At 37.9% G+C, this 16,459-nt stretch overlaps 1 protein-coding gene and 1 long non-coding RNA gene across 4 annotated transcripts; one reads left to right on the top strand and one right to left on the bottom strand.

The window, feature by feature from the left end:
* The first annotated feature begins 535 nt into the window (after positions 1–535).
* Positions 536–6,887, top strand: LOC108166276 (uncharacterized). Its single transcript, XR_001776589.1, has 2 exons — positions 536–853; positions 5,586–6,887. It is a non-coding gene; the product is annotated as an uncharacterized LOC108166276 (long non-coding RNA).
* On the bottom strand, positions 6,743–16,000 carry odad1 (outer dynein arm docking complex subunit 1). 3 transcript variants are annotated; one of them, XM_008408585.2, is made up of 15 exons: positions 15,882–16,000; positions 15,124–15,202; positions 14,924–15,026; positions 14,649–14,829; positions 14,435–14,560; positions 14,206–14,319; positions 14,018–14,085; positions 13,628–13,812; positions 9,482–9,616; positions 8,795–8,877; positions 8,433–8,601; positions 7,931–8,094; positions 7,757–7,857; positions 7,583–7,673; positions 6,743–7,455 (listed from the first exon to the last, which is right to left on the bottom strand). In XM_008408585.2, exons 2-15 carry the CDS (start codon positions 15,188–15,190, stop codon positions 7,408–7,410), a joined length of 1,635 nt encoding a protein of 544 aa, XP_008406807.1. In that variant the 5' UTR covers positions 15,191–15,202; positions 15,882–16,000; the 3' UTR covers positions 6,743–7,407. The 3 variants fall into 3 exon arrangements, with proteins under 3 accessions (XP_008406807.1, XP_008406806.1, XP_008406808.1); XM_008408584.2 differs by having other exon boundaries at positions 8,433–8,604; positions 15,882–15,999; XM_008408586.2 differs by lacking the exon at positions 15,882–16,000 and having other exon boundaries at positions 8,433–8,604; positions 15,128–15,198.
* Positions 16,001–16,459: the final 459 nt, after the last annotated feature.

Here is a 16,459-nt window from a genome sequence, read left to right on the forward strand (position 1 = left end):
TAGTTGTACCGCAGACCTTCTATATTTTTAAATTAAATTAGTAGTATGAAAAGTAGAAAAAAATGCAGTAAAAATATATTGCACTGGTTTGTCTTAGGTGGATAAAAAACGTATTACTGCACATAATTTTGTCTTAAACATGTGTTTAGAGAGATGTTATTAGCATCAGGCTCTGTCACTGCATACAATTAGCAAATTTCATTGCTTTTTTAAATTCCAAGTGGATAATGTTTAAATTGCGTATTTACATAGAATTCGCAGAATCAACTTTAATTTCTGTTGTTAATGGAATGATGTACTTTCAAATAAATATCACAGTGATCCAACATTTTATTCAGTACAATAAATGTTTTTACCATATTTTGGTTTCAGCTGTTTGAAAGATAAACTATAACATGGTATTTGTCCATTCAAATACCATGTTGTAAACAAACAGTGCAGTTTGTTTACATTATTGCTGAAAGATTCAGACATTTTGTTTCTGGGTCCTCTTTCGTCCTCTTTGGTTTTGACATTTCCCTGCAGGGTTCTTTACTCTGGTCTGAGGAAACATCAGAATATAGCTGCCTCTTGATCTCTGTACACTCTCTTATGGAGGGCTGTTTGGTATCAATTCAAGACAGTTCAAAGTCACTCATTTTATAGGTACTAAACTATTGTCTCCTTTTTTCTTTTACAGTGGACAGGATGCGAGTACACAAGGTGAAATGTTGCTTCATGAGCTTTATTCTAACATCTGATTGAACAAAGAGAAGCTGTAGTTTGTGCCTTAGGGACTACATTTCCCAGCTAGCTGAGGGGTGTGGAGCTGCCAGAAGAAGCCGATGGGAAAAGGATCCCCTGAGGTATTCAGGTATGAAGCAACATCAAGACTTCTAACAACAAGCACACGAGGTTAACGCTTGCATTCATTACAAAGGTTCTGCCCATGAGCATCTCCAAATAAATCTGCACACATTTAACCTCAAGAAAAAAACCCAAAAACAATAGATTGGATATTTTATTTTATGAGAACAAGCATAAGGATAATAATATTGAACGGATCCCTGCCCCCCGTGCATTAGAGGCTGAGGGTGTGAGCAGTAACTAGGTTGGTTTCCTTCGAGAGCACACGACTTGAGCTAAACTTGAGCTCTGCTACCTTATTTATTTCACCTCTTAGCTCCACCCATGTAACTGTCTTGCCAGAGGAAAGTGGAAATTTCCAGTAATTCCTACAGCTTTGCAAAAAGTGCTCCTCCTCCTTCTGGTTTCCCGCCTTTCCTTCACTATACCTGCTCTTTCCTGCTGCAAGCTGCCTCCAACAGTCTCAGCCTCTTGGTGCCCAGAAGTTTTTACTTAGCACATGCGAAAACTCTTAATCCCTCAAAGACTAAATGCAGGCTGGAGCTAAGGCTACATGCTTCTGCGGACATTACTATGCATATGGCAGAATCTTTCAAAGATTGTGATGCTTTTTGTTCTTGCTTTCTTGATTTGAATGACAAAATGTATGCTTTTCATTTGCCTGTCATTTTAAACAACCAAGCCACACGCTGCCCTTTGAATAAATCTCAGAGGTTGAGCAAAGTGTAAATGTTACATTAGATGCTGAATGATGAAGAAGGGGTGGTTTGGGATCGCAGAGCAGATGGCAGATTTGCATTTCTATTTCTCCGGTTGATCTGGCTGATTTTCCTGAGTCTGTTCGTTTTCAGAGACGCTGTAAAAATAAAAGCTTCGCTGCCGCTGACACATTAAAACAAGCTTTTTTTAACCCCCCCCCCCMAAAAAAAACAAAAAAACAAAAAAGGACTTGAAAAGTAGCTCACACTTGGAAAAACTAGAAACTGAAACAGGTTCACAGCTTGAGATGACCAGGCTATCTTTTCACTACATCTGCGGTTTGACAACTTCCTCCTCATCCAGTGCAGAAACTCAACCGTTTTTCACACGCGCAGCAATGACAGTCTACAGCATATCTGCTTAAATGAGCTTTACAATAAAGCCACGAGTCAGCTGGAGTGAAGAAGTCTAAGTGAGTGGATGGTAGGAGGTACTCTGACCTTAGACCTATTGTAAAGAACCAACAAAGAGCCATCTGCACAGCAACCAAAGCTCAGATGAGGGACTCACACACGCGGGGACCTGAGGAGGGGGGCAGGGATTCGGAAAGTGAAAAGGACGAAACAGTTGGGTGATTAAAATAAATAGCAAGAGATCAGCAGGGATGAAGCCTAAAACAGGAAAATGGTCAGTGTAACATCTCGGAACAAGACGTTGAGCGGCGTATCAAATCAAAGAGCACACAGATCCCTCTAACTGCTTGTAAAGTGGAAGCCGAGAGGCTGCAGGCCTAATCACTCAAGAGCACATTTCCTGCCTCCTGCATGATGAGATGGAGCCAACTGAAACAGCACATGGCTAATATTTAACCACCACAGACCGCATTCGCATTTCAATCACCCACCCAACAGAAACATGCAGGACTCACTCACTCACAATCATTCGCAATGAACCCGAAGAGGCTTTTTTTTTTTTTTTTTCATTTTTGCATAAAAAGCAGATTCTGCATAATTCTGTTTAGCTTGCCTAATGGAAACTGGGGCATTTTTCAAAATGGTGATGACAAAAACAAGATGGTGTCAGGGACATCTGTAAAAATACAGAAAACTGTTTCACAGGTAATGCATGATAGTAAGGATTGCTTAGCAACAGCAGTGAAAATGTCTTTCAGGCTGCGTGGCGGAGAAACGGCCAGTGCTGCCACCCTGTGGTCCAAAGTGGAACTACCTAAAGATGGACCCGGACTATAAATGACCAGAACCGCCTTTTGTCTCTGAAGTCTGAATGTAAAATGTGTGACAGTGTGAATCCTTTAATCCAGAGATGGACTGATCTAAAAAAAAAAAATAAATAAAGATAAAGGAAACGCCCTTGCTTTCACAGCAGCGTTTGAAAATATATGAAAGGATTTAAATGGCTACCAAACGCACCAGCTCTCATGGTGGGTGATTGCTTAGCAACCTTCGTGGGAGGGAGAGAAGATGGGGGGTGCGAGTGACTCTGCTGGGGGGAGGTGTGGCCTACTTTAATGGGAGGGAGCAAAATGTGAGTTCAGGCTCTCTGAGTGGGGAAATACCTGGCAAAGATCCCAAATAAACAAACAGGACAGGGAGACAGGCTGATATGAGGAGGAGGACTGAGGACAAGGGGAGCTTTTCTGGGTCCTGATAAGAGTTTCGTCAGAGATAAATGGGAACAAGCCATTTTACGACTTGACATGCTGTTGTTCATTCCCCCAAAGCAGAACAAGGCCTGAGGCAGGAAATAGATAACCCTGCTGGTCGTACATAGAAGAACTTAAACAGCTTAATGATATATGCTTGAATGCAAGTTGCTCTAAAAGTTTAAATCAGACCGAGCAGAACTGCTGGGAAGCTGAAAGTAGAGGATGACGCCGTGGTCCATTGAAGGGAGCAAAGCTACCAGTTTGTGGAAGCTCGGCATGTGTTTGCATGTTGCATCTTGCACAGTTGGTCGTGTAGGTGTTCCTGGAGATAAGATCACTGGAATCAGCGAGGATTGCAAAAGTATTAATGGAGACGCTATCTGAGCAGCAATGTTGAACTGTTGCCACAAATTCTCAGACATCGGTTTAGACTTTGAATGGGCCATTCTAAGACTTCTGGCTGTATGTTTAGGATCTTCGTGCCAGAAAATTAAGCTCTACCATTACTACGTCTCCTCCAGGATTGCTCAGGATTTTGCTTCCGTCTTGCCTGTTTTTGTGAATAAAAAGCATTTCCACTGTATGGTTATGCCACCACCATGTTTCACAGATGGCGTTAGCTTTTTTGCTACACACAGGGCTTAGCGCTTAGACCAAGAAGTTAAATTTGAAGTTAATCTCACCTTGTTTCACATGTTCACAGTGTCCTTTATGTAACCTGTACAAATGGAACAACGTTTCATTTTCATCTTCTTTGTTTTCCACGTGTTTCCTGAGTCTCCTAAATGTCTGGTAAATAACAAACAACTTCTTACTATTTTTATTTTTTAAATGGCAATCTTCTTGCCACATTTCCTTAGCAGCCAGATTTGTGCACAACTATCTGTCCTGTCCAGATTCTTCCACTGCAAAAATACAAAATCTTACCAAGTATTTTTGGTCTAGTTCCTAGTGTAAACATTTTGGCACATTTCAAATAAGACAAAAGTAACTTACAAGTTACTATTGTGCAAGGAAGCTTTTTTGCACACAATTCCTTAGTGTTGATGATAAAGTACTTGTTCCACTGGCAGAGTATTTCCCTTGTAACATGGAAAATGTCTTGGTATAAGTGAAATAATGTGCCAGTAGAAACAGTACTTTTTTAATATTAATATTCAACACTTAAAACAAGCCCTTATAATCTTCCTGAAACATTACTTGTAAGTTAGTATTTTGTGTTTTTCTTATTCTGCATTTTCCTTTGACTTCAAAATGATGAACTGCTTTGTGAAATCCCCTGAAAATTATACAAAAGTGTGTAGTTTTGTATCCAAACTTGACATGAATAAATAAGAAAAAGGTCATTAAGAAATTTTTTTTTTGATTCTCCCAGAAAGAAAGAGAATATTAAAAGGGAGAGTATGTGCTTATAAGGACATGAATGGTAAAAAGAGGAGGCTGCCCATAGGTTCAGTCTGTACAAGGAGGAGGGCTTTTGAAGAAAAAAAAAATGGCTGTTGTAAGCAGACTCTACAGGCAATGAGGTCTCTTTGTCAGGAGCAGGAAATGAGGTTTCTGTTGTGATTAAAAGGAAGGTTACTATGGCAATGCAGAGAACCGTGTGCACAGAGAAATTTTTTGGGAGGGTGAGACGGTGGGGGGGGGGAGGCTAAGTGAGAGTTGAATTTCAAAGAAAGCAGCCTCCTCCATCTCATCACCCACCACCCAACTGCTTCACCGCCACAGAACCCTTTCATATCTGATCATCTGTTTTCATAGCCACACAGTTTTATCCTGCGCAAAGGCAAGCCGTAAGCGAGTGGCAGATTCACTTCCTGAATTAACGCTACTGTCAAAATGTACCTGGAAATAACCTTTAACCGACAGGAGACGTCTCAGGAAAATAAAACACTCTGACCCAAATATGTCTCTGCCTTCTTCAGAACACTTTAGTCAAGTGATTCCTCTCCTTGAATCCTTGCACAGCTGACACGGATAAAAAAGAAGAAGAATGATGATGGCATCAGAGTGACCTTTCAGAGATAAAAATAGCACCTCGCTTTGTTAATTGTTTCACAAAAGTGGCACTGAAAATATGCTGCTTAAAATAAGCTGCCCATCCTGTGCTTTATGTTATATAGGAAGCTGCTCTCTGCAGTGAATGCTATCTTTGCTCTAYGGTGACATGACATTCGCTGTGGCTTTAAGAGATTTTCTTTTTTTAATCTGTGGATAAAACAAACCACATTGACTGCTTATAATATGGTAATCTGCCCGGCATGGTAGAACAGCAAATAGGTAACAGACTGCGTAGACACAAGGGCCGACTGTATGTTAACTGTTTGTGGTGTAAGTAAACAAAGCAGTAACTTAATGGAAAACTTTATTTCAGGATTCAAGGGACGAGAACCATCGTGAGAATGTCTGCCAAAGATGGTTTCAAGTCTGGAGAAAGTTGGAGCGAATTATCTGAATGAGGAAACATTTGTGAGACCACAAAACATGTTTCTGCTTCGGGAGGCTCCAGCCCAGATGTATCTGACTCCTGACTCTGAGCCCACAGGAGTCGACGTCCCAGCTAGACAAAGACCGAGGCTGTTTCTGCACACAAAATGTCCTTTGTGATGATCCACGGAGGTGGAAACCTTTGTCATTGTCAGCTATTGATGAATACAGTTAAAATCTAATATTTACACAGTCTGCATGAAAACACACAACAAATCAGATTAAACCTCCCTGTCCTGAGTCGACTGATTACCAAAACTATTTCGTATTTCCTAAGTGTCAAAGTAATGGTAAAGAAAAAGGAGATGTTACATCAACTTTCTTAGCATTTGGTAAAATTCCACCTTAAATTTATGACTTAAGTCAGATATTTTGTGTAATCTTGTTTCTGCCATGTTTCCTGGGATTTTGGCCCATTCCTCCTGACAGAACTGGTGCAGCTGTAGCAGGATGCCTCGTGCCATCACACCTTTTCACTTCTGTTCACAAATCTATGGGATTTAGACCGGTGCTTCGTCATGCCACCCCCAAAAAGTTTTATTATTTGTAAGCCACTTTGTAACTAAAATAGCTGGTATTCTTAGGATCATTATATAGTGTATTTTGAAGACCTACTAGTGTCTGAGCTGCAACTTCCTGGATATGTCTTGACATTTTGCTGTTCGTCCATATTGAGAGTACTCAGTTGAGGCATCTGGTTAGCTGAGATAAGTTCCTTTTTGTGAACTATATTACATCTCACCATGACCTCATTATGTTTGTGGATGTTCCTCTGCACTACCACTTGCACCATTAGACTCCCACTGGCAGAATATGCTTATATCTGCCCTTTATTGGACTCTAGCAGTTGCTTTTATTTAGCAGTTTTTGAAAATGTTCTCTATATGTCAATGTCTCACATTCTTTCTTGTCTGTTTGCTTTGCCACCACCAGGTGGAGCCAAACTGCTTTTGAAACATAAGTTGATTCTACATAAAACAAAAATTGTTTTACTGTGCCTTCTACTTTCTCAAAATCATAGGAAACACACCAATGAGGCCATCATTTTATAAGTTATTTTATATTTTGTAATTCATTTGGAACACAAATCTCTCCATAAGGTAAAAACAAAATTCTTATTGTTAAACACACTAATACAAAGCTAAAAATAACGACACATATTACCCACAACAACTACAAAAAAATGTAACAATCACATACTTTGTAAATTACTATTTTCACACTTTAACATTGCAAATGTTTTTTGAAAAATTAAAGTTTCAATCTAATATTACAAAATCAGAAGCTGAAAGAATATGGTTATTCAGAAATTATATATTTTTTATATTTTTGCTGCTGATTTTAATCAAAGACCAGACACATGTGTCTGACTGGGAAAAGGGAACTGTAAAGATTGCTTCAGTGAATTCAGATTGTGTGCACAGCAGAACTATTAAGAAACGAAACTGCTGATAAGCAGTCAGTTTATAATTGAACAAACCTTGTCTGATATTTCAGGAATATTTCAAATATGAGTGGGTCATGCTGTATGCACAGTGCTGTCTCTTGGAAAATGGCTGATAAGTCTGATTAAAAGCAGCATCAACAATGAAAATTTTAGTTTTGAACTTAAGGTAAATTGATTATTAAGGGTCCTCCACAGAACACTGAACACTGCTTATACCGCATGAGTCCATCCTCCAGGATGTGCTGTTTGCCACTAAAGCTTGTTACAGATTTTTGTAGCTTGTGTGACTCCTTGATGACCATTCTGTTTTCTGAATCAAGGAATCATATAAAGAAGATCAGTTAAGCTGTTCAGAAAAAGACTAAACAAGAAACATCTCTTCATGTTAGTCATCTGCAGCCATTTCAGGCTAGATTTGTGGCTTTATTTGAACTAACCCGTCTCATTATTTTCTTGCAAAGCTCCTCGTGTGAAAGTGGCCGGTCGTCCTCATCAGTGATAGTAGGCTCTTCTGGACTAGCCTCCAAACTGTTGGGTAAAACAAAACAGAGCCGTGAGTATCATGTGTTTATATGCTCAGATTTATCTCCAAAGCAGACTACAAGGCCGACCTGCTAACAGATGTGTGGGAACTGAGATCTCGCTTGAGGTCAGGATTCTGACCTATAATGCTTCTGGCCAGATCGGCTGCATCAAAGCCGTCTTTCAGTTCCTGCACAAAACACATGATGTCTTACAGGTTGAGCATCTGCAAACAACAACAATACTTTCAAAACTGGCACAACCTTAAATTTGAGAAAAGCCTGCACAGAGAGCATCTCGTTGGTCTTCTCCTCTATGAGATCCAGGTATGTTATGATGTTGCTCTCGGTGATCCCGGAGGTGAACCCCAGCCTTTCCTCCACCGCTGTGTAGTCACACCCCACATCTTTGAACATGCTGTCCACCCCTGAGGGATGAAAAGAACATGTTTGAGACTTACCTTGATCTACTTGCATTTCTATGCATAACATGCAGTGTGATGATTGTGTTTAGTTTTTGTATTTTTGTTTTACACAATACAGACACATTTATCTTAGATTCATCAAGATTTTATGGGTCTTTATATCAATTTCGATTTGAGAGCAACTCAAAACCATACACCTTTAATTACACATTTTTAATTTTATGTCATCAGCTTGATTGATTTTATTCTCTTTAAAGTCATTGTGTTGGTATCTGGTACTAGAAATCTTAGCAAAGCAGAGAATAAAATGTAAAGAGTAATAAAGTAAAACATTGCTGAACCTTGTTTGATTTGGTCCAGAATTGTGCTTATGGAGTCAGCTTGGCTTGCATAAGTCTCTGTTTGAGTTTCAGCTTCTTTTATTTTTTCTTCCATGTCTTTCATCAGAGAGAGATGCTTTTGCTCTTGTTGTAGTTCTTCTCGGTTAAACTTCTCCATCTCATCCTTGATCTGCTGTGACACACAGACTTACTGTTACAAATCTCTAAGAAACAAGACACACCTTTTCTAGTTTCTTTGTAATCTTGTTTTTTTACCAACAATGTTGTAGTGTATGAGAAAAAAGTATGCAGGATACACTAAATATATATAAAAAGAAAAATATATATATAAAAAAAATGTCAAAGCAAACCAGAAAAAATACCTTGTTGATCTGATCCTTCAGTTTCACAGTCTCACTGTTTTGCTCATTGATGAATATGAGAAAGGCCATGTTTCGGTCTTTAGCTACTCAGCAAAAGAGGAATACATCAATAAGATTATTTCAATAATAAAACAATATAAAAAACTGAAGTGTTAAATGCATTAAATTTTTCATTCATATACAATTTTTTCACTCAGTCTATGAAAGTAATTTTGATCAAAAATTATACGTGCTTTCAAAGTTGTCTTTGGACTTTTGCAGCTTTGTTATTTATTTATTCTCTCTAGATTATGTGCATGACCAAGACAGAATATCTGGCAATGGAGGCTTAAAAATGTGGAAAATTGCTAAGAAAATAAATTATGCACCAAACAATTGATCTAACTGAAATCTACGCAGTTTGTCTCAGAATGGCTAATAGGTGCTAAAATCCTGAAATGTATCATTCCCCCCCCCTGTTCATTAAATGTAATAAAATTGAAAATTTTGATGCATTTAATGATAGAATACATCATTAAACAGGATGTTCTTTAATTAGCTTGGTTTTGAGTTGAATAAAAATCAGATAGGGGTGGTGGAGCGTACTTTCGTCTGAAACAGACGACCATAAAAAATATTTACATTTGTTCAGTAAAACAGACTGCATGAAGTTCTGTCTCTAAAAATAGGTAAGTATAAAAATCTCACCCTCGATGAAACTATTGACCAGCTGGTCCAGGTTGTCCTCGCCCATTATTGCCTGGAGCTTTTCAAATGTGTCCTTCAAGTTGTCCACAGTATGTTCTCCTGTGAGCAACCTCTTGAGGGCCCTCGCACCTGGCACTTATGAACAAAAATAACCAAAATCTGAGAATGTGCCTTTACTCAGGTTCTAAAATTATTCTACCCCTATAAGGATATAGAAATACCCCTACAGTGATATTATATACATATAAAACACACAAATGCATATAAGAAGATTTTGACTGAAACAGTAAAACTAAAGTTACCAGCTATTTCTTGAACATTTCAGGAGCATACTAAGAAATTTACTAAATTTACTATAAAACACAATCACAAGCTTTACGCATTTTGTAAGAAGTGCAGTTTGCAGTTAAAACAGCAAACAAGTGGAAGAAGGAGATCCAGACCAGTGAGACAAAGCTCTTTGAACTCTTTGACCCACATAACACTATGTTTGACAGAAAACAAATGCTACACATCACCTCAAGTAAACACTAATTTCTTAAAGAAACATGGTGAAGGCAGGATAGTCCTGTGGGGATGCTTTTCTTCAGCTGGTCAGTTAGTGAAAAGTTTGATGGAGATAAATACAGGGGCGATCCTGCAATAAAGGCTGTAAGTGGCTGCAAAAGAGACTGGCATGGACAAAACCCGAAAACATGCAAAAAGAGCCAAGATGGTTTACAGCATCAATACATAACTGATTGGTAGAATGTTATAGAATGGCCCAGTCAAAGTTCAGACCTGAATCTTGTTGAGACTCCCCCCAGCCAGTCTGACTGAGCTTCAGGAATGTTGAAAAGAAGAATGGGCACAAATTCAGTTTTTAGATATGGAAGGCTGCTAGAGAACTGCAGTTCTAACAACAGCCAAATATATTTCAGTAATGATCTGGCTCTAGGGGTCTTAATGCTAATATACATGAAACTTTAAAACATTAAAAATAATCACAGGATGGAAAATGGGATTTTCGACAGCTATTGACACCTTGTTCTGCCGTGCGCATGGAGATTGAGAACTTTCGGCAAGAAGTTTTTGTCAGTCGAACACTGCCAAAAATAGTCAAAAACGCGGTGTCTGTGTTCCCCTATCACCCCCCTCCCCTTGTGCCTAGAAGAGGTTTTCGTATTTAATTAAATGAAGTTGCTGAGAGCCATGCAAATGCAAATCAACTGTTGAGCACCGCCTTTTGACTCTTATTAATTTTGTAGCTAACCCTTTTTACCTTCTGTTCATCATAAAGAAGTATATTTGGAGAAAGAATATTAAAACAATCTATCTTAATAGATAGAAATATATATTACATGTGTGTTAGGAGCACTGAAAAACTTAGTTTTGGTTGAATTAATGATATAAAAGAAGAATATGCATGATTACATACAATAGACTTTTGTGAAACGTGATCTTACTTTGACATTCCTCCTATCTGAAGATTTATTTTGTGATGGGAGGAATTGCACAACTTAATCAAAAATAATAATAAAAAACATGTTCCAGAGTGGTATATTGTACATAACATATTTTTGTGAATAATATTCAAACTAATGTTAATGGTCACTGATTGCTTTAAAGACCCAGAGTCATTGGAGTGGTAGTGGTCATTCCACATCACAATACAGGACTTAAGAAACTACAGATTTTTCAGTATTCAGTTGCTTAACTCTCAAGTTTAAATTGAAGAACAAAATGGTTGAAAGTTTGTGATACCTTCTGATAGAGTATAAACATTTGTATTCTTTTTTTTAAAGTTTTGTTAGTTAAGCACTAAATATAACTCACGGATTATGAATCATATTCTGTATAAACTAAAAAGGAGACAGCTCAAAGTAGAATTGAGTAAATAAACATATATACATCTAAAAACATTTTAGCAATTAATTATAATAAAAATAAAATATACTGTCATGTAACTTTTTGAAAAAGTAACTTTTAAAATGTATTTTTTTCTGTCAACTTTCATTTAACAATACAGTCCAGTTGGTGGCAGTTGATGCGCTTTCATAGTCGGTCAAGCAGCCGCCATTAAACTCCAGAGGAAGATTTGCACCCACACTAATGGGTGCTACTGCCACACCCAACATGAAGGAAAATACCCATGCGTTGTGTGAAATGGTGGAAAAAGTCCTATTTCACGGAGTTACCTTTTCAGTATCGTTTTGATGTTAAGCAATGTTCCGGCGGAAAACAACAGATGACACCGCGGCGGTCCAACAAGACCGAACTCACGGTAAGAAAGCTTTTATAAATAAAACGTGGAGCGAGGCCAGTTGCTTTGGTTGTTTCTTACAGAAAGCGGTCTGTCGGTTTTCTTCATGCCGAAACAAGTGTAGGGTGAAATTTTGTATTGTAATTTCTATTACATGTAATGTTCTGAACTCTTAAAAATACTCGCATCATCTTTGATTTTTTCAGACCTGAAAAATGGCCAAGCCGTACCAGCCAGACCTCAGACCACGGAGCCGAGGAGCTCTTACGGAGTCCACCAGGACAAAGAGAAATTTAGTAAGTTATGATTTCACATTTAGTGAATAGTGAACACTCGCATATCAGTAAGGAAAACTGATCTTCCCGTTATTTTATTTATTTTGTTGTAACGCAGTACAGCAAGGCAATGTGGAAAGCTGTAAAGATCTACAAAATGGCGGACGCAGGACGGATATGAGGACAAAGTCAATGAGCCGGTATGTATAATCACTGCGTTGATTCCCGACTGTATAATGGTTGGTTGAGAATAATTTTAACTTATTTACTTATGTATTTTTGAGAAAACGATATATTTGCTACAATATTTTTTTAAATTTACATTTATTTCCAGATTGGGAGGCACATTTGTGTCAATCAGACTCTTCAGGAACGTTCTGATGTTCGTGATGAGGACAGAGATGCAACTGTGTGCGAGTATCTACTATTTGAGAATGTTATTTTATGCTTCAATATTGTTTATGTACATAATGTAATTATGCTATGTATTGACAATGCACAAAAATGTTTTCCAGCTGCATCCACCTACTGCGAGTCATGCAGATGTAGCTAAAGAAGCAAGCAGGTTAGATTTATTACTAATCTAGAGATGTCACAATTCCTTGAATGATTAAAGTACTGTGATTTATTAAAATCCATCAGTTTGTTGAGCTATGTTTTACTATTTATTACCAACTGCTTTTAATTTTTTTTCCAATTGTTTCCAAGTGTTTTCTCTTTTTCATTAGTGTTTATTTTTTGTAAGAATTTATTAATGTGTTTTTTTTGTTTGTTTTAATGTCTTATGTGTGCATACTAAGCTGGAAGTTGCCCAACAATTTTATTGTAGTTTCATAATGACTAAAAGATGCCTGTAGCTCAAAATGATTGTCTGTTCTGTGTTAACAGCTGATGGAGGAAGGCAGAGAGTACTGGCAGCAGAGGAGGTGGCATTCTGGGAGGATGGCAGCTATGAGGCTCAGTGACATCAGGACTACAAGACAGGAAGAGACGTCAGGTCCACGCTACAGGAGAGATGTTGGGCCTGTCCTGAACGCAGCATGATGTTCATGTTTGGACAAAAAAACACTTCCAGATGGTCCAGAAATGGACAAGCATTTATGTCTTATTTTGTGTGCAAACAGTAAAAAAAAAAAAAGAAATAAAGAAGAAAAAAAACCTTTTGTCTCTTTCACCTTTCGCCCGCCTGCTCCCCTGCAAGTCATGAAGGGGACTCGCCACTCCCCCCCTCCAAGGATTCCCCAATCGACAGATTTTGACTCCCGTGACTGAAAATGTAAACTGTCGATTGCTGTCGATATCTGTCGCTGACTAGCTGCGTTCACGTCAGAATACAGGGTCAAAAATCCCACTTTTCGTCCTGTTAATGTTTCAGTTTTCTTCTACTTGTATTTTGCACTTTGTATTGGTCTATCACATAAAATCACAATAAAATACATCAAAGTTTCAGGTAAGTTTAAGTCCAGGGACTTTTGCAAGGCACTTTCTAGCTTTATGCAGACTGAGGCAGTTTCTTTTATTTCTCAGTGGCAGTAAGAAAAGCTAAATTGATAAGTGCTGATTATACCATTTCCATTAACAAATTCAAAGCAATACACAAAGTCATCTGAGCAAAAAGCATGGTCCTACATTGTCCTGGTCCCATTTTGTCATCGAAATGCCCCAATTCCTCATTGCACTTGGTCATTATGAAGTTCTTCAGGGTATACTCATTTGCTATAATCCTCTCAAGTTCTTTCATCTCAGTGTTGTACTGAATCAGGTCCTTCGTTGCCTTCTCTCTCAGCATTTTCATCCTGGCCAGCGCCTCCTGCCTTCAGTACAGATTACAAAAATGAGCTTCACTGCACCCCAACACACTAAAATATTAAGTTTATTTGATAGAGACAGACACACATCGACATAGACAAACTGAACAAAACAGCAGTCCCATGTTTGCGTCATAGTGCAAGAGCAACAGCTAATTCGCAACACTTGTCCCTACATGGGCTTTTAAACAGCACCTCATTTAATCCTCACCTGATATCGTAAGCAGCAGTGGACAGCCTCGTCATTTCCTCAATGTTCTTACGGATTTTGTGCACTTCCTAAAGCACATTTTATATCAGAGAAGAAGAAGAAAACAGTGTCAGATACACTGCAGATTAAATAGAACTACACATATATTTTTGTTAATCTTGGATTAAATAATTTACATGGTCTCTAACCTTTGCTAAATTATTGCGCAGTTTCTGGAAATGTTCTCGTTCTATACAAAGAGTGCCCAGCTCCTCTTTGAGTTGGCTGTTTTTGGTCATCAGACTACTAAATTGAGTGGAAGCCTGAACACAAGGTATATGGAATATTTGAAGAAGTCATAGACAAGAAAAACATACAGACAGCAACCTTTGGAAGCTTGCGTCACCAGTCTCAATTGTTATATTTTTTGTAACTTACTCTCTTCACGTTGGCTTCCATGTCGCGGATAATTTTCTTGACCTTCCGTGCCTTTGCACCTTGGGTAAGGCTGCTACTGCCATCCCCTTTTCTCATCTTTGCCAAGCTCGTCTCCATGCTCAATATCTATACACAGTACAGACCAGTGACATAAACTGTGGTTTGTTTGTCCAAAAATCTAAATAAATAAAAAAATAATGAGAGAAAAAAAGACCTCTGACTGCAGCTTTTTTTGGCATTCCCTCTCCTTCTCCATTTCATTGTCTAGTTCTTTGTTATGCTCTATCAGAGACCGGATCTCCTCACGGTCCTGCTGTTGACGAAGCAAATTTTTGCGGGCATTAAGATTTTGAAGCACCTTCTCTCGTTCTTTCAGGAGATTCCCAATTTCCTTTCTAGAAACAGATAGCAAAAAATACTTGAAAAGGTTAAGTGAAACACACACAGATGTGAGAATCAGATTTCAATGCGTTTCTGTTCTTTATTCACTCTTGCTTGCGGATTTGCTCCCGAGCCTGGATCTCATAACCCCGCTGGTCTCTTTGTTTCATGATCCTGTACTGATTTTGAAGTTCAGCAATCTCCAATTTTGCTTGACAAAATATCAGATAAACATTTTAGTATTTTGTGTGACATAAGAAAGCACTAGCATTTATTGCTGAATTACAATATATCAAGCAATAACATACCCACTTCATCAGCATCCACCTCAAGATTTTCCGGACGTCCACTCACAACAGATCTTCCCTGGGCCATTGTTGTGATGAGCTTATTTAAAAAAAATACATATTTTAAAATACTAACACAACTAACTTTATACTCTGACATTAACTAAGATTACATTTTTCATGTAACAATACCATAGGGATGTGAAGCAATCATGCTACTCAAGAGAAATAGGATCTCAAAGGGATAACAACTTTTTAGAGAGTGGATGTATATAATATTGAGCTAGTGTGTGTAATTTTTAGTCTATTTGTATCAAACTCAATATATTTTTTCATCTTTTCAGTTGTGTGTAGAATCAGTTTACCCTGGAAAGTGACCTGTTCAAATAGTATAAGGAAATAATGAGAGCATATGAAGTTCTGACAGGAAATATCTTTGAAAAATGACCATTAATAGTGAAAGTTGGACATTTGGCTAAACACACTTGTTTTCCCATGCATTCGGCTCTTTGCAGCATATCATTAATGTGATTAAGCCGTCTATTAAATACTTATCTAAAAAAGAAAGAGGAAACCTTATTTTAATGCATACCAAATATCCAAGTTGTTTCACATTTAACATATAACCTTATAACGGTTCAGCCATTAGCCTCTTTCGACGAGGATATATTTGCGGTTAGTTATGTTAACGGCGCAAGAGCAACATACACCTGTTGTACAAGATATAAAAGTCATGTTATAGTGAGAGTGTTATAATAGATACGCAAAAGAAAACTTACCTTAATAGCTGCGGGTCGTAAGTAAGGTTAAAAACAACAACCAACAAAAACTTACAAACTTCCCCCGAAATAAGCAGCAGCTGTTAACAAGTTAACAGCAACCGTTGCTATGCAACAAGGGCTAATTTCTCCCTGCGCTGCGACTGTCAGGCATCAGGCACAGCTATCAATGTCTAAAGTCCATGATTCCCTCCCTGCTTTATTAAATTAGTTATATTGACTTCTTAATGTTTTATCTTTTTAATATACGAACAATAACTGTAATTACAACAGACGATTCGTGTTTTGTTGTATTTTGTAAGATTAGCTCCCCTTTGTGGTGGATGAAGATAAAATACATTAATGGATTTACCTCAATCTAAACTTTCTCCATCCAGTTAAACTGAAGTTGAGCAATTTTCAAAAAAGAAAATGGGCAAAGTTTATGTTCTTCAGAGGAATTTGTAGGTGCTTTATATCCATGTCTGTATATGTGCATCTAATACTGTCTAATATTATTTAGATTTAACATTTCGATTGCTAACGTTGAGTTATATGTAAACATGTTACCATTTTTAGACACATTTCCATTTTAAATG

This window comes from Poecilia reticulata, linkage group LG5 (genome assembly GCF_000633615.1).
Source record: "Poecilia reticulata strain Guanapo linkage group LG5, Guppy_female_1.0+MT, whole genome shotgun sequence".
In the NCBI taxonomy this organism is placed as follows: domain Eukaryota; kingdom Metazoa; phylum Chordata; class Actinopteri; order Cyprinodontiformes; family Poeciliidae; genus Poecilia; species Poecilia reticulata.

Excerpts from the sequence above, each read along its gene's own strand:
- odad1 (XM_008408584.2), bottom strand. The coding sequence starts at position 15,190 with ATGGCCCAGGGAAGATCTGTTGTGAGTGGACGTCCGGAAAATCTTGAG. Across the intron at positions 14,086-14,205 it reads TGCGCAATAATTTAGCAAAG|GAAGTGCACAAAATCCGTAA; the intron begins GTTAGAGACCAT and ends AATGTGCTTTAG. Across the intron at positions 7,858-7,930 it reads AGGCTTTTCTCAAATTTAAG|GAACTGAAAGACGGCTTTGA; the intron begins GTTGTGCCAGTT and ends TGTTTTGTGCAG.